The following is a 25674-nucleotide window of genomic DNA, read 5'->3' as shown; positions in this document are numbered from 1 at the left end:
TGGATCTATGGCTAGTTCTCTACTTTTTTTTTTTTTTTTTGACTCCTTACAGTCTTCTCTTCCTCAGTGTTTCGTTACCTAAGGTGTTAGTAAATAAGCAATGAAACAAAGATTGCCCACACTAAAAATGGTGTGTTTAGGGGCTCCTGCTCCAGTGAGATTAAATCTTAATGGGAAATACTGCTCTTACTAGTTCTAGCTTTCTGCAGAGTGGCATGCCCAACCTTATTCTATTTCATATTTTTTTTTGGTCGAAGTCTATCCTGGTAATTCCTTTGTTAACTGTGTGTTCTCTCTCTATTCTCCTGCCTAGCTTTCTGCAGAGGGCGTGTTGTGAGGGTGCCCAAAGGTCCTCTTATTCGAGTTGCGGGCACGGAGGTGGTGATCCATTGCAGCGTTAGTGACTACGATGGACCCAGTGAACAGAACTTTGACTGGGAGTTCTCCCGGGAGACTGACTTTGTGCGGATAGTGAGTACCTGGGATTCTACATTCACCTCTGAGGAGTACCAAAAACGTGTGGGCCACGGGGATATCAAACTGAGACGGAGCAGCAACGATGCTGTGGAACTTCTGATTAGAAACATCCAGCCAACTGACCAAGGGAGATACAAATGCTCCACGCCCAGCACTGATGCCACCGTTCAGGGAAATTATGATGCAGAGGTCCAAGTGAAAGGTATTTCTGACGAGTTAGGTGTGCTCTAAATTTGTTTTTGATATTGATTATAGATGTGCCCTGAAGAATGCTGAATTTCTGTTGCTTATGAGCATTGTGATTTTTTTTTTTTTTTTCCCCTTCTTCCTGTTCCGGTTTAATTCTCCTAAAGCCAAAGTCGAAAATTGGGAAGTATGATAACAAAGGCAAGTGAGGTGAAGAAGCGAAGAGAGGCTGTTTACTATAAACACCACTTTCCTTTTTCTGTATAGTAAATATGTAAATAAAAATGGGAAAACTAAGCAGTGGGTTTACTGAAGGTGTCTGCAAATATTTAATGTCGCTAAGCCTCTGGGTAGAGAGGCTAACTTCAGGTAAAAAACACAGCCTGTCCTCTCTCTTGTTTATAGTGTCATTTAGGGATCTTTCTATATGAAGGAGGTAATCTTCCTTTTCCCCTTTAGCATGTTGATACTGCAGTCATGCCCTAGCTTTGCTCTCTCATTTAGAGTTCCTCAGTAATAACTTGGGAGACTATTTTTTTTCAAGTGTCTTATCTTTCACTCCCATGAAAAGCAAGATGGTTCTGGATGGGAATAGTCAGAATGATGATGTTTGGATGAGAAACTAAAGCGAAGGGAAGGATAAATGAATTTGAATGCTTGTCTTGGTTTGTTTAAAGTGGAGCACTTCCTTTAATGGATTTTCAGCTGAATTTCCTTGTTCCTGGCATATATTTATGTGTGGAAGAAGGAATGATTGGCCAGGTGTTGCTCTATGGTAGTTTTTCTGCCTCATATCTGAACAGGTCAGTGTGGGTGTTCTCTTCTTGCTTCCATTTTATGATGCTTGTGTCTTTTGGTCTTTTTTTTTTTTTTAATAGTGATTTCCGATGGCTTATTGGTGAGTGGTTCAAAAGCACGTTCCTCAATGTCTCTCAGGCTGTCTGAGGGTGACTCCTTCAAGTTGCGCTGCTCAGCAATTACAACCTCAACGGAGCACACTCACCTGCATGTGACTTGGCAGATCAAAAGTGGATCGACTTGGCGGGACATCCTATCTTTGACTCATGAGGGCAAATTCCAGCCGGGTCCTGGCTATGAAGAGCGCTACCGTAATGGAGATACCCGCTTGGACACAGGAGCGAATGACACGTATCAGTTATCTGTATCCCAGGCCTCGTCGGTGGATGAGGGTGCCTACAGGTGTCTTGTGAGCGAGTGGGTGAGAGGGGCAGATAGGTCATGGCAGAAGATTCAGGAGAAGAGTGTGGAGATAGCAAGTGTGGCAATCCAACGGACTGGTGAGTGTTACTGATGGGCTGGAGTCACAGCTCGTAGCTACAGCAGTGCTGCGCCCAGACTGGGATACTTTGAGAGCAGAAATTGGGTAAGCTGAACTAAGTGAGGATACATTCCAGGAGAACCTAGAGTGCTGTTTGGATAGCTGGCCTGTTTACATCTGAGTTGATAGAAAATGCCTGGCCTAATTTTCCTAGCTTTTATTTTGGGGAGAAGGGGGGTGATGGCATGGAAGGGTTGACTGGTACCTCTTAGATGCCTAGACCTAGATTTTATCTCATCCTTAGTTCACTTCAGATTGCTTCTGACTTTTATATTTCTTAAATAAACATTGTATTTAACCCCTGAGCACACCAAACCTTCCCTCTGCTCTCATTAACATAAGGTTGTCCCATAGCACTAGACAGCTGCGCTTCCCCTGTAAAAGTGGCTTGTGATTCAGTGACAGATGTGAAGCTTTTCTGTATGTTGTTTATTACAATAGCATAGAAAGATCAAGAGAAAGGAGGAAGGCAGTGATAATTTAACAGTACAAATTATCTAGTGATTTTTATCACTGACACTAGATCACTGGTCTGATTGCTCCACCGTGTTGGCAGGGGTCTAGGACAGTAATGGTTCTGTTAAACACATCATTGCATGCTTGACTAGGGAGACAAAAATACATATAGTGCTTTGCTGAGGATATCCAGATATCCCTGCCCATATAGGTTTCAGGAGTAGATGCACTAAGCACTTAATTGCATTAGCATTATCACTGCTAGTTGGAGGAGGGAAAGTGGGCAGTGACGCATCTTGTCACTCAATAGGTGGAAAAACAAGCAATGATGGTCGCTCAGAAGTGTGAGATAATGACGCTATTTTAGAATTGTTCAGACAGTGAGGGTATCTTTTTCATTTTTGTAATCCTTTAATCACTATAGGGAGAATCTAGAACTGCTGGTTTTTTTGGCTAGCTCATTCGGATGTAGTTCTAGTATCCTGGTGGTACTTAGCCCGTGAAATTTGACAGGATCAATCTGCCTTCTCTTCTTCAGGGTGTTTGTTACATAGTAAAGGTTGCAGGTGCTCTCTGCTGAGGCAGGGCTTGCTTTAATTAAGAGCTGTAATTCTCTATTTTGTTGCACTTTTGGAGAGTTTGGTTTAAGTAGGTGGGGTTTAATCAGTGGCTGAAAACTGGGTGAGGATGGCCACAACCAGTAGTAGTGCAGTTTTTTATTGTGATTTGGGTGTGCAGTTTTGTTTGTTTGTGTTTTTTTTGTTTAGGTTTTTTTTGCCTTCATTTTTACCTCAGTCATTGGCAGCACTGGCACTTTGTCAGAGGCATGAAGGCTTTTTTTAAAGTTATGGTAAATGGGATAGGTTATTCTCCAGCAAAAAGTTGTGGAAATTTTTTACCCACACATCCTGTAGTAGGACTGGAAGAGCATCTTGCGCTGACATCCGAAACCTCTGCACTTAGATGCTAAAATGAACTGGAGTTGTAAATGGCATGCCTGGTTGTTGCACTTCCATCATTTTCACCTGCTGTAAACTGTGGGGTTGAATTTATAGAAACAAAATTTAAAAAAACCTCCAAACAACAACGAAAGATGAATTAACATACCTAATGAAAAAAGTCATGCACAGGTTACTTGTGTAACTGTGTGTGGGTTTTTTCTGTTGTTGCTCTTCTATCTACTTGCCCATCACTTTCATCTCCTAAAATCATGACATCTTTGGGCCCGACTTTGTTCTCGTATGTCTTTTTTTTAACAGTGCCTTGCACAACAGGTATATTACCCTAAGTGAGGCCTTCAGACATGTCTGTAACCAAAAAAGGAGCATTGAGAATATACATATGGGTAAACTCTCTTAGAGTCCCTCTGTATGCATATACTGCCAAATTCTGAATGCCCATCACTATTTCATGAAGACAGAAGTGTTCCTTGGAGAAATGCTGCTCTTAACCTTGAAGATGAGTCTTATTTTGTATTCTGGTATTAGTCTGTTAAATTAACTAAGCTTTCCTACTGATTCCAATCCCATGATAAGACAGTGAGGGAAGTCCCAATGAGATACTCATCAGACAGTGGGCTTTGCTTTACGACTTGGGTGTGGCTTGTTACTCTCTGTTCAGTTTGACTGCTCTGTGGTATCAGGTGGTGAGTGGTGAGATGAGTATTGCTTGGTTTTATTGGCAATAGTTGTGGCTGCTCAGTTTGGCTCTGGCCTTTCTGTGTTGTGTCTCATTCCTGATAATAATCCTAGAAAGCTTTTACAGATGGGTACCTGTTATGTATAGTTTTACACAGAAGTCACTAATCTACACCAGAGACATAGCTGCCTAAGGCAGGAATCTGTATTCTTGCTCATGGTCTTGGTTGTAGATCTGCTGAGAAGAACCACTGCTGTAGCAGCCCTGTCTACTGGCCTCAGTTGAGACTTTAAGAACGGTGCTGCACTGAGATCCAAATCTAATCTTTAGGCAATGTAGAATGAGGGAATGAGCAAGTGAAGACATGTGGTGGCCAGGTGACTTGGTGAATGATTTGCACTGAGGTTTACAAATAACACACACAGCACTCCTGGTTCACCTCTCACCAGTAACTAAGGCCAGCTTTTCTATTCCTGGTCTTGACACTTTGATCCCATGGCTTTCTTTTAACAAAGCTGTGGCCAGCCTGGTAACCTACAGAATGCAGAAGGTCCCGTTTGAATGCTGGCTATGACCGTATGTGCTATGTATATTAAAAGTATTCACTGGCTAGTGGAGGAGTTTGTTAAATGTGTTTTTTTAAGTGGCTATTGGCATTGCTTTAAAGTCTCCAGTGTGTGTTGGTCAGAGCAGTAAGTGGGGGAGTCAGCAGTATAAGGAGTTATTGCTGCCTTCTGTTTGCTTCCATTTCATGTTTCTGCAACGCACCTTAGGTCAGTCAGGACTCCAACATGTGGCTGTGGCTGCTTCTCATCTAAATCTGTTCTGTTAGAGGAGCTCAAAACCATTTCAGCAGAAACCAAGTTGAGTTCTAATGTAGTTCCTAGTGATTTCAGTGGACACTTTCTGTTGTACGAGACAGTCCCAAAACACCTTGATCCTTCTGTGAGAATGGAAAATCCTGTACATGTTTTCCTGCTGTGTGAAGGTGACGTGCGGTCTGTGACTGGGACAAAGCCTTCATGGACCAGTTGCTGTTGAGTTATAAAAACCCTGTTCTCCCTCCCTTCCTCCCCCCTGCCCTCATCATGCATCCCTTGCTTGACTGATAATGTGTACTTCCCTTATAATAGATCATGCAGCTCAATATTCAACAGGCATTTGAAGGTAGGGCTACTGAGCTACTTCAGAAGCTTCTGTAATAGAATGTGAAGTCCTGGATAACTTAGTGGACTCTTTTTTTTTTTTTTTTTTTTTTTTTTTTTTTTAAATAGGAGGTTTTTGCTTGAATTTTTGTCTCTTCATTTCTAAGCTCTAGATGTGGTCATCTCAAGAAGCAATGTGTCTGTGACTGAAAGAGACTCTCTGGATCTTACGTGCAACATCACAACAGACCGGAGTGGTATTTTCCAAGCAGAGGTGATGTGGTATTTTTCTGCGTCACCTGATGATACCTTGTCAGATGCTCAAGTTTTGCTGAGCATGGACCGTGATTCTGTTGTCAGTGATTCAACTCTCATCAGTCTGAGCCATGTAGATAGGAACTCCTATCGCCTGTTGGTGCGTGATGTGGATGTGGAAGACTCTGGCTACTACTTCTGCCAAGCAGCTGTCTGGGTACCACTGCACAATGGGAGCTGGCATAGGGTGGTGGAGAGGACATCTGCACCAGTCAGTGTGATGGTGACAGCATCAGGTGAGTGATTTGCTTTCAGACTTCATGGGTAATGTACCACTCATTCCTTGGTCCCATCAGAAAAGGGAGAGGACCTTGCAGAATCTCTTCTGTGCAAGTTTCTCTCTCGTTTGCATCTATCATCTATATGTAGGGTATCTCTCTCACATAAAAACCCCCCTGATCTATCCTATGGGGTTTTGGGTTTGTACATTATAGGGTTTTAGGATCTCTTACCGCATGTCCCACCCATGCACTCCACTTCCTGGTATCATGGAACAGTCTGCAATTGGGAAATAAAACTTAAAACCTGCCTTGTTTTCCAGGGGCTGAAGCTGCCCCTGTTGTCATATGTCCCCTTTCACCTGCCTTGTACCATTAGCAGGGCTCTGATCCAGCAACAGGCATTCTCTCTGAGCTCTGAACACAGTGATATCAGATGCTTCCCCTGATTTTTGAGTCATATAACATAAAAATTATTTATAATGGAAACTTCATAATGAACTCTTAATAGCTTTCAGAGTTGTTGGGTTTTTGTTTTGTTGTTTTAATCACTAGAGACACACCACATCATACTGATGGATTTAGAATGGAACATGACTTTATACTGCTTTATTCTCCTCCCTCAACACACAAGTCCATTTTATGAGACCATGTCACATAGCTGTTGAGTAGTGTGACTGAGAGAGACCTGGCTTGTGGCTAATTTAATGCTAGCAGTGTTGATTAGCATAGTGGCCACTAAAACAGATTTTCCTGCGGTATTTAACATCCCACTCAGTCTGGTGCATTTTTCATCATTCAGTCCTAGAGATGAGTGGATTTTTAGCCTTTTGGACAAGCAAAGGACTATTTGTGCACTTGAAGTTATGGCTTCCATATGTTACTTCAGCATTGCTGCAGCAAGTTCTTTTAATTCACCAGTGGGGGGAAAAAAATCTACTTAAACAGAAACTCGATGATCTCTTGTGGTGGGTTGACCCTGGCTGGATGCCAGGTGCCCACCAAAGCTGCTCTATCACTCCCCCTGCTCAGCTGGACAGGGGAGAGAAAATATAACAAAAGGCTCATGGGTTGAGATAAGGACAGGGAGGTCACTCAGCAATTACTGTCAAGGGCAAAACAGACTTTACTTGGGGAAAAAAAAATAATTTAATTTGTTACCAGTCAAATCGGAGTAGGATAATGAGAAATAAAACCAAATCTTATAAAACACCTTCCCCCCACTCCTCCCTTCTTCCCAGGCTTAACTTTACTCCCGATTTTTCTCTTACCTCCTCCTGCTGAGCAGTGCAGGGGGACGGGGAATGGGGGTTGCGGTCAGTTCATCACAGGTTATTTCTGCTGCTCCTTCCTCCTCGGGGGGAGGACTCCTCACACTCGTCCCCTGCTCCAGTGTGGGGTCCCTCCCATGGGAGACAGTCCTCCATGAGCCTCTCCAGTGTGAGTCCTTCCCACGGGCTGCAGTTCTTCACAAACTGCTCCAGTGTGGGTCCCTTCCACAGGGTCACAAGTCCTGCCAGCAAACCTGCTCCAGCGCGGGCTCCTCTCTCCACGAGTCCACAGGTCCTGCCAGGAGCCTTCTCCAGCATGGGCTTCCCACAGGGTCACAGCCTCCTTTGGGCTCATCCACCTGCTCTGGCATGGGGTCCTCCACGGGCTGCAGGTGGATATCTGCTCCACCGTGGACCTCCATGGGCTGCCAGGGGACAGCCTGCCTCACCATGGTCTTCACCACGGGCTGCAGGGGAATCTCTGCTCCGGCGCCTGGAGCACCTCCTCCCCCTCCTTCTTCCCTGACCTTGGTGTCTGCAGAGTTGTTTCTCTCACATATTCTCACTCCTCTCTCCGGCTGCAGTTGCTGCTGCGCAGTAACTTTTCCCCTTCTTAAATGTGTTATCCCAGAGGCACTACCACCATTGCTGATGGGCTCAGCCTTGGCCAGTGGTGGGTCTGTCTTGGAGCCAGCTGGCATTGGCTCTATCGGACATGGGGGAAGCTTCTGGCATCTTCTCACAGAAGCCACCCCTGTAGCCCCCCGCTACCAAAACCTTGCCATGCAAACCCAATATATCTCTTTATTCTCTCCTTCCTTTATCCCCCAGTTATTCTCGGTGGTTTTCCCTTCTTACAGCTCTAATGCTGTCAATGTCCATGTTTTTTTGCAAGGGGCTGGTTAGAAGCAGCTGTATTTAACAGTTGTTCATTTAAGACTTGTTGACTGAATGAGGAGCAGAAGCTGTAGGTAAGAGATTCAGCAGGCTTATCTGATCTACCTGGCCTACAAGAGCTGGCTGACAGTATCTTTCCCTACACCCCTTTCCCAAGACAAATCTGTTTTGGAGATCCACTGTCTCATATGCTTGCTGCAAATTGTAAAGCTTTTGCTTTGCATTATCCCAGCTGAACTCTTAAGCTTTGGAGATCTCTCTTTATGCAAATATCTTTAGAAGTAAAGTTACTTGGGAGAAATACTAAAAATGAAACACCAGCAAAACTTCTAAAAGGCCTGTCGTTTTAGGGGTAGGTCTAGATATGTCAGCCTACCCATCCTGTCTCCTAGTTTAATCTTGGAGAGACAATAGCTTCAATTCAGAAGCAGTGAAACTCAGGATGGTGTTGCAGGATGCTGTAGGTAAGGTATCTGCACCTGCTAAAATTCACAAAGTATTAGTTGTGTTGGAAGCATGAATGAACCTAGATGTGAGATGGGGGAGAACTGGCAGAGCTGTAGTACTTGGTGTTTGTTCCCAGCTTTGACTGGATGCAAGTATCTGGGCCTAAACCCTCTCATTGTACCAGTTCAGAGCCTCTTGTCATCAGAAACTGGTGGTACTGTCCAGTTACAAAGGCAGAGCTCCTCCAACATAAAAGCACTGAATGAGGGCCAGCATATAGAGAGGCCACTCTGAAGCCTGGTTTTCAGAAATAAATAGCTGTGTCACAAGGTTAAATCCCAGCGACAATGACTTTAAATTTTGCATTTTAGCATTGTACAGAGCAGTTGAGCCGTGGCCGTTGCCAAGTATGCTTGTAATGTGTGCTGGAAGTGCGCAAGTGATGAATGTCTTCGTTTCCTGTCCTCATTCAGCCATTCAAATTGCACATTCAACTTGTGAGTGTTCCCTCCTTCCCCCACTTGTGTGCATGTGCATGCATGCACGCATGTTCATGCGTGCACAGGTGCACTGCATGCTTATATAGTCTCTTGTAGTACCCGTACCTGTAGGACTATTCCTTACTCTTTCCATTCCAATTTGGCATTATTTGGGAACAGGAGAGAATAAAATCTGCTCTTTAGCAGGTGCTTGGTTGTTAGGGTAAGGGAAAGTAGAATAAATTTTCAGCATTTGAGGTTTTCAACTGCATCCAGAATTCACCAACTCCTCCTTAATGGAAGTTAAGAGCTGCTGGAGTATTAAGTCATTGAACTGTCAGTGAGGCTATTCTTTGACAGCTGACAGAGTGGAGGAATGGGGTTTATCCAGCCAGCCTTTTATTCTTTCTAAATCCTCTGAGTGTCTGTCAGGGTGAAGCGCCTATCTGGAGTGGTGCTGTCAAAGCCAAAACTCTCTTCTTAGCAGTCCTTCCCCTGGCCGCAAATAAAACAAACCTGAAGTGATTTTTCTAAGAACTCGAGTTTATTGCTGCTTTTTCCTTCTTGTGTTCCTGTCTAGAGAAGCGTTTCTGCTTTCATAGTTTCTGTTGCTGTGAAAATATGAATTGGTCTTGAATGCTGCCTTTTTTGGGGGGAAGGGGAGGCGAGGGGGAATGATAAGAAAATTGCAGAGCGTGAGCAATATATTGTGAGGCCCTGGAGAAGACTAGTCTTTTGTGAATAAGACAGGAAGAGTAGTGTAGCTGTAGGGTCTGTGGGGACTTACACCAAAAGTGGGTTTTGGCCACCATTAATAATCTATGCCTTGGTTGCAGCAGAGGAATTCTGTGCATTTTCTTTTTATTTTGCCTTATACTGAAAATGCGCAGAAATCTGCACTTATGTTCATTGTTAGTAGGTACTTCGGACTTATGTAAACAGTATTGTTATGCTTGTGTGTTACCTAATACTGCAGAAACTCACCATCAGTATCACTAGACTCTAGTATCTGGTGTGTATTAATGCCCTTGCTCTTGCTAGGTGCAAGGACACTGCATGCATAACACTTAATGGTGAGAGATCTTTTCTGCAAGCTGACATAGCAGCAGCCAGCTTGCTTGATACAATTGTTTTTATCCTTTGCATCTGAAGTCCAAAAGTGCATGTGCACAGTTTGCACAGCAGTTCTATTAATATGCTTTATTATCTTGGCTCATTGGTGAGCTAAGCCTAAGTTTTAGCCTTGGATTGCCTTCTCTGTCCCAATTATAGCTTCAGTTAATTGTTTCTAGGAGGGCAAAACGCCAAATAAAACATAAAGCAAGAAATAAATACAGAGCGCTGAATACAGTTACGATTTAAAAGCCATGTGATGAGTATTGGCCAAACAGTTGGAAAGCTAGTCTTTTTTCTGAATTATAGTAGACAGCAAGACAAAAAATATTCTAACACTAGTAAATAAATATGTATTTCCTTTGTGGTGTGAGGTTCTTGCTGTAATCTTTTTCCTTTACTATCTCTGTAGTCTGAGAGAAAATAGTCATGCGGCTGCCTTATCGCTTTTAGGCTTTGGACAGCCAGCTATTTCAGATTTATATACAACAGCCCCATTCTTGACCCATGAATTTCAGGCGCTTCTTTTCAAGCTTGAGGTATTCCAGCCTCATAGCTGTACAAGCACGTACTTCTCTCTTCAGACTGTGAAGCTCTTCGGATCTACGCATCTTCGACTCTTAACCGACTTAGTATTTATTATGCTGCCCACTGAAATTTACTGTGCGCCGCCATTGGTGCTGCCTGTGGCCAGTGCCAATGGTGGTACCTGTGCCCCCTGGTTTTGGTGTCTGGGTGGGTGAGGTGTTTGGTTTTTGGGTTGTTTTTTAACATTCTTAAACCGTATTGTAGAGACATGATGGGATGGTTAAGTGTTGAAAAGAAGGCATTTCAGGATGGGAAGTGGCCTCTTATCCTGGAGAGAAATTTGGGAAATTTCTCTGGTCAGTCCAAAGCTAGAGAATAACCAGTTTCCTGTTGCTGCAGGCTGCCCCAGGCATTTGAACAGGTGCAAAAGGTGACTGGCTGGGCTGAAACTGAGCCCACATGGTGGGTTCTTGGGGCCAGGTCTAAAGAACGAAGTGATTTTTGCTTGACAAGATCTCTTAGTCCTGATTTTTCTGAAATGGTCTGACTAGACATACAAAGCAAAAGGTCTTGTTTGGAAATGCAGGCCTAGGGATACTTGTGTCAGACTGGTGCAAGTCTGAGAGCTGGAGTCCAAGTTCCCAGTCCCCAGGTCTTTTAAGAAAAATGCATATTCTGGCACTTGGCTTCTAGCTCAGGTGCTTTCACAGACTGGATGTTAGAAGTTAGCAGTATCTCTTAATAAGCTCTGGCACTTTCTCCCTTCTGCTTGTAGCTTCTAACCTCTTTCTTCTGGGTTTCGTCTCCTGCAGAGCCAGACTATGAGGTGTTTCTGAATGCCTCTAAAACACCCATGTTTTCAGATGACCCCACAGAGCTCAACTGCAGGATCACAAACGCACAGGACACCGAAGCAAACATCCGCTTCACAGTTTCCTGGTACTACAGGCAGCGCCTGCGCAGTGACGATGTGGTGACAGAAGAACTCCTGGCCACGATGGATGCGGACTGGACTCTGCTGCTTGGGGACAGGAGCAGAGCGCGGACTCAGAACGGGGAAATAATCTTCTCTAAAAAGGCTGTTGACACCTTCAGTTTACGAATCCAATGGACTTCAGAAAGTGACAGAGGGGATTATTTTTGTGTCATCTCTGCGTGGAGTAGGCACCGCAACAACAGCTGGGTAAAGAGCAAAGATGTGACTTCTGCATCTGTCAGCATTTTCTGGGCTACACAAGGTAGGAACCTTGCACCTGTTCGCTGAAAGACCTTGATAGCTGAGATAGTTTTCTCTTGAGTAGGCCTGTCAGCCATGTTGTGGAAGGAAAAAACACTCGTACCTTGTGTAAAGGCCTCTTATTTGTGGAGGGAGGTAACTAAGCAGCACTCACCGGTTTTATGCAACAGTTTGGAGTGGAAGTGCAAAGCAGAGATACGTCAATCAAACTGTGCTGAGACTTCCAGGAGCCGGGCTGTCATTGAGGCAGGGGTGGCATCCAGCAGTGATGCTGAGGTCATTGCCCCCTTTCATGACTCAGAGTATTTTGGTCTCTCTAGGATGCATCTTGCTGCTAGCAACAGGGTTGTCTTGAGGTGAAAAGAGGAATGTCATTCACTTGAAGTCTTCTCTGTCTGCCAGTTTGAGAGGTTTTTTCTCTCTCCTACAAGCCCGTGTTTAGAAGGGACTTCTGAGGAAGTTCATGGGCATAGTAGTCCCAGAGTATCAAAAAATAAGTGGGTTGCAGAGCAAAGTCATTCAGTGATTTGCTTGGTTCTGGACCTTTTTTAGGCAGAAGTGACCTAGCTCTGGTCAGTATTTAAACTGGCTCTGGGAGCATTTCTTAGAAGCTAAATAGAGTTACCTGAATTGCTTAATAGTGGTTTAAAATGGGTGTATGTATCCTGGATATCCTGTAGAGTGATACCGTTTTGGCTTAGGTGTGAGGTCATGCAAGAGGGTCTGTCGGATAGGGACAGAAGGAATAGGATTACCTAGGATGTAATGTCTTTGGAAAAATTCTGTGCTTAGTTAAGCTGCATTTATCCTGATAGATTTGTTTAACAGTCTAGCTCAGGCAGCCACAGGCATAGAACTATATTTCAGAGACGAGTAGTTTGAAATCAGTTTAAAGTTGTTTAGGGATAATCCCTAAACAGCGAATCGGAGAGCTTCTGCTGGGATTCTGCTTCAGGGGAGAGAAAAATGGTGGGCTGCTTGCTCAGTACTCCCTTTGTCCCCAGACCAAGTGTGGTCCATGAGAAGGTAATTTTTTTTTTTTTTTTTTTTTTTTTGCTGAAGCTGGCTTCTCCAGCAGGAATGAGATCTCTCATTAATGCTGAATGCTGATCACAATTAGTTGAGTTGTTATGCCACAACACGGAGTGTGTGTGTGTGTGTATGTGCATGCATGCGTAATGGATCATCGCCTTCGGAGCAGCTAGAGAGACCAGCTGGAGTTGGAAAGTCTCAGCCTGTGTTGACATTTCTGAGGGAAAACAAACCGTGACAGGTGTGAACATTCCTTTGTTTCTGGATTTATTCCAAAAACTCTGCTAATTTTGCAACACAAATGTAAATGTTTTAGTCCCCATGCTGAAAACTACATTTTGTTGGCAAAACTTGGGGGATTTATGATGTGAAAGTGAGCTCTCCTACAAACACCATCTCCTCCTGAAAAAGCATGTTATACATATATAACGAGGGGGGCAATACACAGGTTTGATTTCCCCTTCTTCCCTTCCACCCCTCATGCGCCCCCCCCCCACGCTCTTCCAGCAGTCTAGCCCGAGATGCCTTTCTCTGTGTGCCCTGTCCCAAGCTGTATGCTATTCGTGTGAGCTCCAGACTCTGCTGTGAGCCCAGTGCTGTAGCCAGCAACTATGAAGGAGTTAATCTGCTGCTGCCTCTGCTCTCTGACTGCTGTTTTGACAAGTATCTCTGGTGATTTGAGTCCCTAACTGCTCCCAGTGCTTATAAAAGCAGCAGCCAGGCTCCCACGTGTTTGCCTAAGGAGAGAACAGAAATTTGCCTCTGCCTCCGGTAGCTTGTGCCTATGTAAAGGCTTTTCTTCCAACTATTTCATTACTTGCATTGTCTGTGTTAACTTTAGAGCAGTGCTCGGGGAGGAGGACTTTGGAGAAATCCCACTTTGGAAAAGGTTGTTCTGAGTTTTTGAGAAAGGAGAAGTATTTTTTTTCTTGTGTCTGTGGGTCAGTCAGCACAGAGGGGTGTTCAGGATAAGGAAGCCTTTGCTTGAAATGTAAACATCATGTGAAGATGTCAAAGTCCTTTTTGTGTATGTTGTATAATAAGTTGTATGTTTGCCCATTTTAACTTGAGTTTTTTATCTTCTTTTTCTGTTTTGTTCTGTTGGGACCAATAATGCTCACATGTCTTTCCGCTTACTCAGCTTTGCAAATGCAGCCAATCGCTGTTATAGCTCACCGTTGTTTTTGACGTGGTCTGCCTGATTTGTTTCTTCCCCTCTTTCTTCTACCCTCTCCCCTGCCAAGGTGACAAAGAAAGCATCTTTATCTCACCTCAAAAATGAAAAGCATAAATTATATTGTTATTTTTTGCTTATTTAGAGTACAAATTCCAATCAGTAAAAAGAGGTGTAAAGGAAGGGAGGAAGCCTTTTTTGACTGGCTCTGTAGATGATTTTTCAACCCAGAAAAAAGTTTGATAGTTTCAAAGATAATTTTATTTATTAATTTGAGTGTGAGTACTGCATATATTTAAAGCACATCTGCTGTTTGCAGTGGAATGCAGAATTGGTGTTTGTTTCCTAAACCGGTGTTGTCAACTTTGGATCTGCATGGAAGTCTTTGCAAAAGAGAACATTATCTTTTAATTGAAATTCCAAATCCCAAAGGTACTATTATTTGAGGTTTTGTTAATACTTCTGTCTTTAATTTACAAAATAATTGTATTTAACATAATGTTACTTGTCCTAAATGCTTGCCCGGGCCCTCCCATCACATTTAATTGGGAGCAAGGGCATCTTAATCTTGTAGAAAGTCCTGCGAATAGAGAACAGGTGATATTTCTGCCACCCACTTGTCTTTACCATTGCTGGTGTGTAAAAGACACTGCATAGTACAGACATGCAGTTCCTCTTGAGCGAAAAAATTCCCTTACCCATGGCACCAAACTGCCAGGGGTATGTGCCAGTTTGGGTGTAGGAAGAAGAAAGTGCATTAAGTTAGGTGTACAAGCCCCAGTCAGGGGTGGCTGGGCTCCTCATGCCCATGGCTGCGTGAGGGTGAAGTGTTTATGCTCTTTGCTTAGCAGGGGAGCAGGCCAGTGAGGGTGGTCTGCTTGTGTGCGTGCAGCAGTGGGGAGAGCCGTTGTGTTGTGTATATACACATATCAGGCTGTGGTGCAGGCCTTAGTGTGCCTGCTGTATTTTCGGAGCACTTGGTATCAGAGCTGCTGGGGCTACAATTGTACCTCAGGGTGTTGTATAGCTGCCTTCTCCTACAAAGGCAAAGCTGTCATTACCTTAATGTCTGTTGCATTCCCTGTACTTGCAATCTAGCTAGTGCACTGGGGGATGGAGAAGCCTTTATGAATATTGAGATGGTGTTACTTGAGGCTGCTGATGAGATGTTAGGCTCTGAGGTTACTGTTAGCCGTGGCCATCGTGCTGCTTTTCTGATTGGAGGCAGTGGAGTGCAGGGAAGGTGTTTGCTGTTTCCTAAAGTCTTCTTGCCCTTGTAGCTGTTAGGCTTCTCTAGCAATTTGACTGGCTTAGATTAGGTGAAAACTCTTTTTGGTCACTACACAGGAAGTACTCTTGAAGCTGAGCACACACTTTGTGGTAGAGAGCAACAGGAGAATTATAGTGTGGCTTAACCACTTGGACTGGCCAGTGATGGAAGTCAGAAGCATGAACTGTCAGGCTCCAAAGTACAGTTTATTACTCAAATTTTATCTGAATCATTTGGCTAGGAATTCTTCTGCTGCTAGCCCTCTGTCTTGGAGTAGCGCCCAAACTGGTTATAAGCTTTAGGTATGGTTTACTTAGGATCTCTTCCCCTACCACTTTCCAACATAAACTGCAGATTGCAGCCTCCTGTATATGACTGACCAGGGTGTGTTTATCGTGCTTGTCATTCATGAAGCTTTACAAGAAGGAGATGAGACTCTGCATGGGATTGCAGGCGTGTGCGCAGAGGGGCAAGCGTGCAGAGTAGTGATCAAGACACAGACTTTGCCTCCTTGGCCAATCTCAGAAGGTTAGAAATGAAATCTTAGGCTGTAGTTCTTGGAAGAAAGTGTTCTCTGACCTCTCTGGCCCATCTTATGCTGTAAGATCTGATGGGTAGTTTGTTAACATAGGAAACATGAAGAAACTTTCCTTGCAGATTACCGTTATTTCTAACCTAAGTGCCAAATATTTGGTTTCTCCTCTTTCTCATAATGTGCACTGTTACACATGGAGACAACTACATGCTTTTCTAGGTGGGGGTGATGGAGTGCTAATTACATTTTGTCTGCTGCTACTGAAGGAGAACAATTTTGTCACAGAACCATACTGTTAAGAATGGCAATCCAGGCTTTTCTAGTTGATAGGATGTGGGGCTTTTTTTTTTGTTTTACTTTACTACATATGCAGGTCTCTAATATTACTGCAGATTCAGAAATGTTCCTTTGATCTTTTTTAACTTTCTTGCAACAAGAAACATTCAGCACCTGTGTGTGCTGGTTTTTTGTGTCCCCTTCTCTATTCTGGTCTGCATTTCTTATGGTCTCACGTAAGAGGAGGTGCCTCTACCTTCTGTATTCATCCAACCTAAGGAGCTTTGGGTTTTTAAAAGGTAGAAAAATCCTTTGAAAAGACTTTCATAAGAATATATCTACCTGTTCTCTGTTCAGCATCCTAATTTCTAACCCTTTTGAATTCTACCACTGTTCTCCAGCTGCACCTCTGGGCCTCAGATGTTCTCTTCCACAGGCTCTACAGATGGCATTTCTGCTGCTGTCCCATGCTACCACCACTCCTTTCTCCTTTTTCTTTAGCAAAAATAATTGGTAAAAGCAGCATTTCTATTGCCCTCAAATGGACAGTCAAGAAAGGATGTCTAGGAACAAAGTTTGCTCTGTCCTTGCAGGGGACAAAGCACTCCTCTGTGTACTGCTGCCTGACCTGTGGCTCAGGGAATAGTTGAAGTAAGGCATTTGGAGCCCAGGTAGTAGAGAGACTTGTCTGTTCTCAGCTACATCTGCACTGCTCTGATCATGGGAAGGTGTTTGTCTTAAGCACATGTATGAGACCCCAAATGCAAGGTTTCTTTTTCATTGTCTAGGACCCAGTGCTCTGACATGAAGATCAACAGCATAAAGAACATTTGCATCAGGAGGGATTTTTGTCCAGAGCCTCCTCATAAGGCCTGGAAAGCAGCGATATGTGGCAGAAAAGTACAGCTGTTTGTGCTTCTGCTTTTGGGGCAAAATATAATTCTCTACTATATTCCTAAAATATCTGGCAAGCTGATCTGTGCTGGGCTCCTAAATGCTGCAACCTTATGAAGAGGGTCAGATCAGAATCTCATGGACACAGAATGAGGAAAAAATGGATTTGAAGTCTAGAATCAGATGCATGATGAGTTCTCTCACAAGGGAGCGGAGAATGACTCAGTGTGTGCAACTTCAATTTTGATTGTACCCTGACTGCCTAAATGTGCAACTCTTGTATTCCCACTTGCTTAGTGGGTGAAAGTGTGTGGGGGGGTTGGTGTGGAGTATCAAGTAATTCTGTGCTCAGCTGGACCACTAGAAGCTGCTCAGCCTTCGCCACTCCTGCTGTTTCTTTATATAGCTTTGTACTGTGATCTGCTTTATACAGTACTGATTTAAAGTTGTCATACCGGGTTTCTTATCTTGTGGGCTGTGTTTACTCATTGTGAAAACTGCTGCTTGAAGGCAAAACACTGCAAAATGTAATCTTGACAAGTATCTTGTTGCTCTTGTGGGGATGGCATAAATATTACTGCATTTAGTTCAGTTTTGGGGAATGTGTTACAATCTCACCATTGCTTATTTCTCTTTTCCTGAGAAGTTTCACCTTGCATAAAGGTGATCTGTGTAGTTTCTTGTTTAACATGTCTACACTCGTTTTTTATAAAGGGGGGAAGGGAGGATATGCTACAGCAAAGTAAGTCCAGAAAGTTGGACTGGCGGTATTTTTGCAATACTGCTGCTTTGGGAAGTGGCTGTAAGATATGTATTCTGCCCCAGCCCTCCCTTCCTTAGGAAGAACCTGGGTGTGCAGGATGTCTCTTCATCACTGTGCCAGGAAACTAGCAACTCCCTTTCCTTTTATCTGGTTCTAATTTCAGTCACTCCTCATTTTCTCAATTTCTCACTGTGATCTTGTATTTTTTGTGTCTTGGGGCTGTGCTCCTAGATGTATAATTTTCCCAAACCCTGTAATTAAGGGATTCTTGGGATTGAGGAGCCAGCAGACTTGGAGAATGCTGAAGAAAGGGAAGGAAACCGAGCAGTAAGTGTTGCTGGCATTCTTGATGCCAAATGGGCTGTTGAGAAATGTCAAGGCTTCTGGTAGGCGTGTACTCAAGTGAATGCATGAGAAGCAGGAGAAAAGAACACATGTGGAGGCAGAGGTATACTGAACTCTTTCGACACAGAGGTGTCTATATGGGGGTGCTGGGCATGGAGACTTCTGTTACCACCAACTTTTTTTGTCTTGCAATTTCAACTGATCTTGGGAGTTCAGCTGAATGTGTCTGGATTGCTGTTAGGGTGGATTTTCAAGGGAAATAAAAGAAGCTACACTAAGTGCTGCCGATTCAGTTAGTGGCAGCTTTTATCACTAGTCATGAGTACTTCAGCAGTGTCCTTGTACCCTGTCCCTGAGAGTGCTCTTCCAGATCCAGTGTAAAACTGGGACTCTGAGTCTTGTCTGACTAATACCTTCACACCTGAATAAAAAAGTCCTGGAGGTCCTGTCATGCTATGACCTGTGTATTGCATTATCTGTTCAGTATTTGGTATTTGTTTGAATTCTTGCATCTTGACCCAAACTGTTGCGTACTGGTGTGTGTGCGCTGTTGAGTAGCATTCTGGGATGTCCGTGTCTGTTTAGATAAATGGGCTGGGATTTATCTCTCCAAAAAAAGTACTTTGCTTATTTGTAACCTTCTAGATTGAACAGTGCTGCAGAAATATCTGCACCTATTTATTAACCCCTCTCCTGCTGCTTATTTCCTTCCCTCTTCAGATTACACGCTTACAGTGGAGGCGGTGAAATTGAAGCCATTCTTTGTAGCAGGCCACACCTTTGAGATGACATGCAAAGTGTCTTCGAAAAACATCAAGACGCCACGCTATTCTGTCCTCATTACAGCTGAGAAGCCACTAACGGATCAGTCAAATCCCAATGGAACCACTCGCATTATCTCCTTGAACCAGGATTCAGTAGTGCGGCTGGAAGACTGGACGGACCAGACTCGTGTGGACGGCGTGGTTCTGGAGAAGGTCCAGGAGAATGAGTTCCGCTACAGGATGTATCAGACCCAGATTTCTGATGCTGGGCTGTATCGCTGTGTGGTGACTGCCTGGTCTCCAGGTGGTGGTGGCATGTGGCGTGAAGCAGTGAATGGCTTATCCAACCCTATCCAGATAGACTTCCAGACATCAGGTTGGTATAGAATCTGACAGCTGTGTGTCTAAGCCAGAAAGGGAGAGAGTTCTGTGATGCTCTCCCAGTGGTTTCCCTGTCTCTGGGAAATAGCTACTCTTTGGAACATGGAAGAGGTCTCCAAATGGTATGATGGCTGAGAACTAACTTGATCTCCTTTGGTGGTACTTGTGTCCTTTGTGCTATTGATTATTTACAGAAAGATGTATTGTTTACAGAAAGATGCTTAATGAATTGGCTGTAATCATAACCCCTGGGTTTTTCTTTACTAATGCAGCTTTTATGGTCCTGCAGGCTTAGAGCTGGTTCTCAGTGTGGAATAACTGCTGCCACATTTGCCAGCTTTATCACTAGATTGCTGTTAGGTAGTGGCTGCTCTGGAAGAACATTAATATAAACTGGATTTCTGTTCCAAAACAGACTCAATTAGCATGGCATTAAATTGCCTGAGCACACCTTCCTGTTGATGTAATTGCAGAAAATGGTCAGGTCAGGTCAAGGCAATGGTAACATTTCAGCCATCTCAGCAAGTGTATCCTGCCACTGGAAGACCTTAGACACGCCTTGTGGCTGGGCTACAAAGCTCCACAAATTGGGATGAATTTCAGTACCCAGAAGTGCATCCTGTTCCTCACATCCTTGCTGAAACCCTCACCTTCAGCTGTAACATAGCCTGCCTGTTCAGATTTTTTTAGAGTAGCGTGCCTGTCCTGGTGTATTGTTGCAGGGAGGGAGAGAGGGACAGCATTGGTTTGGATCATCAGAGATGCATGTTAACAGTGACTTCCTGTCATGCTGTGTGGGTGGGAAGTGCCGTGGGAGTTGTTTTTATAATGGTGGTGCACTTATGAGTGAAGGGCTCATTTAATGGTTTAATAAACCAAGCTGGTGACTTCTTGAGCAGTTTTGAAGAGCTCTCAGTGTAGCCCAAAGGTGCATTCTATGTTGGAGCTCTCTAGTTAGCTGCTTTATCTCAAACCTTCTGCACTCCCCTGTTCCTATTCACAAGCACAGCTTGGGAGAAGGTCTATCCTTACATCCCTTGTTTTTCATGTGAGTTATTGCGCTTATAATAGCGGGGCTGTGGGGTTTTTAGAAGATGTGTCTGTGACTAGGCAAGAGCAGCCTGACTTTTGGTTGCATCCATAACTAAGGTAATTGTTCTCTACGAGGTGATTTCTAAAGACTGAACTTCCTTATACTAGGCACACTGGGAAAAGGACAAGGGCTTGAGCGTAGGGGGACAGCCTTGAAATGAGGACATCACTTTGTAAGATGCTTTGAAATGTAGCATCCTGATACAAACCCTAATGAAGAATGCAGCCTGACCTAAGCTGGCCAGAGAGAGGACATTGACTCAGCTCAATGCTTCTTTCAGTTCTAGGTAATTTCTGGTTGGCTTTTTGTTTAGTTTTATGGTAAGTTACTGTTCTGAAAATAATCTGTTAGTTGCCTATGTTCCAAATGCCTCTTAGAGCAGCACTGTAACAAATGAATATTACTGTAGATTTGTTGTCTTCTCAGGATGGTTTAATGGGCTATAGTTTTAGCCTTATTACTCTCGATATCTGGGTCAGACACAGTGGGAGAGCAGCATTTGCAAAGGGGTGATGCAAGAAACCAGCAAGAATGAAATCTGTCCCAAACCCCTCCCCTCCAAACTCTTATGTTGAGGCTTTCCTGCACAAAAGTGGTGGTTGGTGACTCTCTCAACATTGTTTATGTTATGTCACTTTGAACTCCCATACAAAAAGTTTGGCGGGGTGCTATTAATATCCATGGTTCAGAGGGAAACCTGTGAGCTATGCAAGGGAGAGAAGTGTGCATGTTGCAGTCTTGACTTTTTTGCTGTCACTCTCTACTCCCAGCCTCTTCACCCAGATAGGATTTCTGGAGTGTGGAGTGAAGAAAGGGAAGCAGCCTGTAGAACTGCCCTGGGAACGTGTGAATTCCAGTAGCAGGGTTGGAGCAGGGGGAGGGATGGTCCTGAAGCCCTGTCAGCCTTTCATTCTTTACAAAAGAGTGAAGAGAGAAATGAGATCCCAGGCACAATTTACTGGAGAGCTATTTCCCAAAATAATCTTGGCAGGTAGTAAAATCTGGCTTGAAATACCTTTCTTTCATCAATTGATGGATGAACTTTGTGTCCTTCAGTTGTTACTTGGATATCCTTGCTGGCCATTCATCTCTGGGCATGATGAGGACATGTGATGAGCACAGTTAGAATGGACTTAACTGTGGAGTTATTTGGAAAATTATTTGGAATTGAGTATACAAGACAGAAGACGTTTTGTGGGTGTGTTACTTTGGTTTTGTTTGCTGAGGTGTACTGTCTTTGCAAACTGAGACTGAGTCAGGGAGCCAGAGGTAAATGGCAAAGTTGTGGAGCAGCTATAAAAGCACAGCTCAGATATCACACCCTTGCATCCTGTGGTACAGGCAGCTGTCAAAGTTTTTCTTCAGAAAAAGAAGTTGGTGCCAGATTTTCCCTAACGGGAATGGTGAAAGGCAGAACTGCTGAGGTAGCTAGTGGTTTCTAGGGAGAATGAGAGGCTCCCCAAAACTGGAGGGAAGATACTAACAGGAAAGGGTCAGAAAAAGAGGGGCGTGCAGCTCTCCAGGCAACTGTAAAAGCTGGGGAGCACCGCTCTGCTAAGTCCCGAGTTAAAGGGAGGGTGGGGTATGATGAGTAGCTTATGAGTATGTTTGTCCCTGGTAGGAAAACTGTTAACAAGTCAATTACACTGACTTCTGGGGTTCTGAAAGTGTAACAGAAAGGCGTTTTAACTGTGACTGCTGGAGGGGATATAAGGTGGCAGTATAATTTCAAAAATAGAGTATTCCAGTCTCCTCCCTACTTTGAAGGCTTGGACTTGGACAGCATTTTCAGCTTGCACCATGGGGGATGAAATGGGGAGGTGATCAATACGGAAGCAGTATTTTCAGCAGAAGTAAGCCCTTAAAGGGTTTTACATGAAGCTTTTAGTGGTAGGAGGAATTTCTTAGTTGTTTTTATTCCCCTTTGATAGGGGGTGGGGAGACTTGCTAGGATTGGAAATCCTTCCCTCCAGTTTGACTCCCTCCCAGATCTCTGAGTTGAGTGATGTTTCAAGGAGGGGTTTTTAGTGTGCATACGCATTGTGCAATGTGATCTATCTGAATGGCAGGAGTCTTGTAAGCTTTTTATATACGAGCTGGGAACTGCGCACATGAAACTTCACTGTTTCCTGCCACAATAGGCTTGAAATGTGGTACTGCTCTCAAATGTTTTTCCATGAACATCTGTGGAAAATGTCTTGCTCAGATTCTTTCCATTCAAGGCAGAACTTGCTGGCTGCAAGCAGAGACCTCCTCTCTTCTTTCTCCACTTGCTGTTGCAGAGGGACGTATTTATTCCATTTGGTTAACGATCTGAAATGTTAATGTAAGGCATTTGTTTGAAGCTTCCTGAACTAAAAAATGAGATGTGGATTTTGCCCACTGAATTATATAAACTGGAAGTTGGGGGGTGGTGGGGGTGATGGTGAGAGGAGCCTAGTAGGTCATTAGTTTTCAAATATTCAGTCAATGGCAGATTGTTCTCTGCTGGATATATTTTAAGACCAGAGAGGATCTTGTGAATCCTCTGGTCTGGCCTTATGAATAACATGGATCACTAGACTAATTTCATAAAATGAATGCCTGCTGTATGCCCAATAGCTGTAAGCAAACTAAGCTTATTTGGGGGGCAGGGCGAAGCTGTCCCATATGAAGACTTTAATATTCTTCAGTGCTTCTTTTTGGTTTTCCCAGTCTAGAACAAAGGTTCTGCCATCTCTTTTTCAAAGGTTGCCCAGCAATGTGAGGGACAAGAACAGCTACTAGTGCTTGTCTTGAAATTTTTCTCTTAATTTCATTGCATCATTTCTGCTGAAACTCAAACACATCCTCTCTCCTCCTGAGCTATTGAATGATGTATGTGTACATCGCCTTTCTTTCAGCCTGGTACACACCTGTCTTCTGTTCCTTGCTGTTCTTCTGAAGCCAGTGTATCAAGACAGCTTCTCGTAAGACTTGTGATCCCGCTCCCCCACACTGAAATCTCTCACTTGTCTTATGGTCACCTGGAGGTGTTGCTCCAGTAGCAATGCCTTTGCACTGCAAGGGCTGAGCAGCAGATGATAGAGGCTGTCTTTTTTTCGTGCTCCCCTTTGCTCTCAGCCTTAGCTGAGCTGGCCAGCAAAGGTAGGAGTCAAATAGCTGGGAACTTGCTTGAGATCAGTGCTTATCTGATGCAGGTCTGTGTACAGGTATCGGGTTCAAATGGCTCCAGCTGGCCTGCAGCTGTTTTTTTAATGCTGAGGCACCTAGTCTCTGTGAAATCCACCTGGTTTATCCTGGCATCATAAATTCTTCTTTGGCATTCATCCTTTAATTTTCTATCCCTTTTACCTGGAACCCGGAAGCCCAGGTTAGCATTTAGAGTGTCTTTGCCCACTATACACTCACAGGGATTTCCACAGAAGTAACTTATTTTCCTTTCTCTTGAGGGAAGCAGGGAGAAGGAAGCTTTTAATCTCATATTGAGAAGTATGTTATGAGAGAACCATTTGGAGCTTGGCTGTCCTCTGAGCTGGCTTCCCCCTGTGCCATTCAGCAGAGGGCAGAAAGCTCTGGAGAGGCAAAAATAAAAGAGAACTTTAAGGGAAGCATCTCGATGAAATCTTCAACTCTGAATTACATCTGCATATGAGCTCATTGCACAGCAATGTATTATCATTCACTTTGGAAGAAGCTGAGATAAACCGAGAGCTGCTGAAATATGAGCTGAGTATTGAAGCTGAACTTGCAATTAAAATGAAATTATGCCCTGCAATGACCCTGAGAGATACTCAGTTTCAAGAAATGAGAACAGAAAGATTCTTAAAGGAAAGAAACCTTAATCATGGAAATGAACGAAGAGCAATATAGCAGAAACTCTTTGGCAAGAAAGGCTGGTATTTTCCAGCCACTGTTAATGGGCAGGAACGTGTTTTGTCATTGTGTGCCTTTGTGCCTGTGTGCATTAATTTGTAGCTGGAAGTAGAAACCACAGACTAAACTACTGGGGGCTTCTTCCAGTTACAGCTATTATGAGGCTTGTGGTAAAACTTGTTAGGGAACAGCTCCGTGAAGAAGCAGGGAGAGGGCAGGGGGATGGAATAGTGTGGGTGAAGGAGCTCATTATCTGGAGAAAGGCAGGTCATGGGATTCTCAGTTCAAGAGTGAATGATTTGGTGCCAGGGCAGATATGAGTAATATTTTGGAAGACAGAGAACTTGCGGGTTGCATCAGTTTTTTTCCCCATTGTGGTCCGTGGTGCTGGCTGACTGCAAGTAGGGAAGCTGCATGCAGTGATTGCGGCCTCCCTGCAGGGTAATGGACTGGGCGCAGGCTTCTTGGGTGGAACGGCCTGCTCTGGATCTCTGTTGTCGGTCAGGTTACCTTGACCTTTCTCAGCTCTACTTGTCTGGAAAATAAAGGTAACTCACGTCTGTGGGGAGACTATACCTTTTTTTTTTTGCAGAGAAGTACTGCCTAAAATGATATCGAAAAGGCCAAAATGTCACCTAGGACCTAGGTAATTAGGATCTCGTCTGTTGTACATCTAGATGTTAACTGGCTTTCGGTTATTCTCCCTCCTTTTCCCCTTCTTTTTCTTGCAGATTTAAGGTGTTTGGATTACTGAGGAGGGAAGGAAAGCAGGGAGAATGGGGTGACATCAGGTAAATAGGGCTCAGGATTTTTTATTTTTCTCCAATATGTAAATCCTTAAGCTGAGTAAATTAACTCAATAAACTTGGACTCCTCCTTTCCACCCTGCAGCCTGTTCAGTGTGAATCTGATTGAGCACAAAGTAATAAACCAAATTTGGTGCAGCTTATAAACACTTTTTCCTTTCGTTTACGTATGTGGAAGAATTTGCAATGCACATTTAGCTGAAAACTATATCACTATAGGATTTGGATCATGGAGTTTCCTTCCTGAGTTGCATGAAATCAATGGTTTGAGCAATGAGATCTGCCATAAAAGGGGACATTCAGAAGAAATTACACCAAACAGCTCCTGATCCTGGAACCTGATTTCTCTTTAAGCACTTCTAGATTTGTACTAGTAAACTTCTAACCTCAGTTTCTTCACTTTGTTTAAAATTATATAGTGTTTTTCAAGCATTCAGAAGTCAAGAAATGCTCTGAAAACTCTTTTTATTCCTATCTTGACTGCAGATGCTTTTTAATATAAAATTGTTATTACTTTAATAAAGAAGAAAACTTCTTTTAGGGGTTGTATCTAAGCTTACATATGGCCTTACTGTAGTGAGGAACAGAGATTTTGGCTTAGTTTAAATCAGAGGTCTCAGCAGAAGATAGCAATTTACAGGAAGGTTGATGCTTAGCTCTTAGAGTTTGGAATGCTGGTTTGTTTTGTAAATCTGTGCCCTTTAGTTTCCAAATTAGCTGAGAGCATGACACTTATCTTC

At 43.7% G+C, this 25674-nt stretch overlaps 1 protein-coding gene across 1 annotated transcript in view; it reads left to right on the top strand.

Moving 5' to 3' along the window:
* Window positions 1–297: 297 nt before the first annotated feature.
* Window positions 298–25674, top strand: part of PTGFRN (prostaglandin F2 receptor inhibitor) — a gene marked incomplete at its 5' end in the record, with an annotated part of 39411 nt that continues 14034 nt past the window's right edge. Inside the window, 5 exons of the mRNA XM_050913914.1 lie at window positions 298–679; window positions 1542–1961; window positions 5409–5792; window positions 11322–11747; window positions 18756–19175. Coding sequence (XP_050769871.1) covers window positions 298–679; window positions 1542–1961; window positions 5409–5792; window positions 11322–11747; window positions 18756–19175 — 2032 coding nt within the window. The remainder of the gene's footprint in view (window positions 680–1541; window positions 1962–5408; window positions 5793–11321; window positions 11748–18755; window positions 19176–25674) is intronic.

This window comes from Gymnogyps californianus, chromosome 1 (assembly GCF_018139145.2).
Source record: "Gymnogyps californianus isolate 813 chromosome 1, ASM1813914v2, whole genome shotgun sequence".
Classification (NCBI taxonomy): Eukaryota; Metazoa; Chordata; class Aves; order Accipitriformes; family Cathartidae; genus Gymnogyps; species Gymnogyps californianus.
This window is presented reverse-complemented; position numbering and strand designations above follow the sequence as displayed.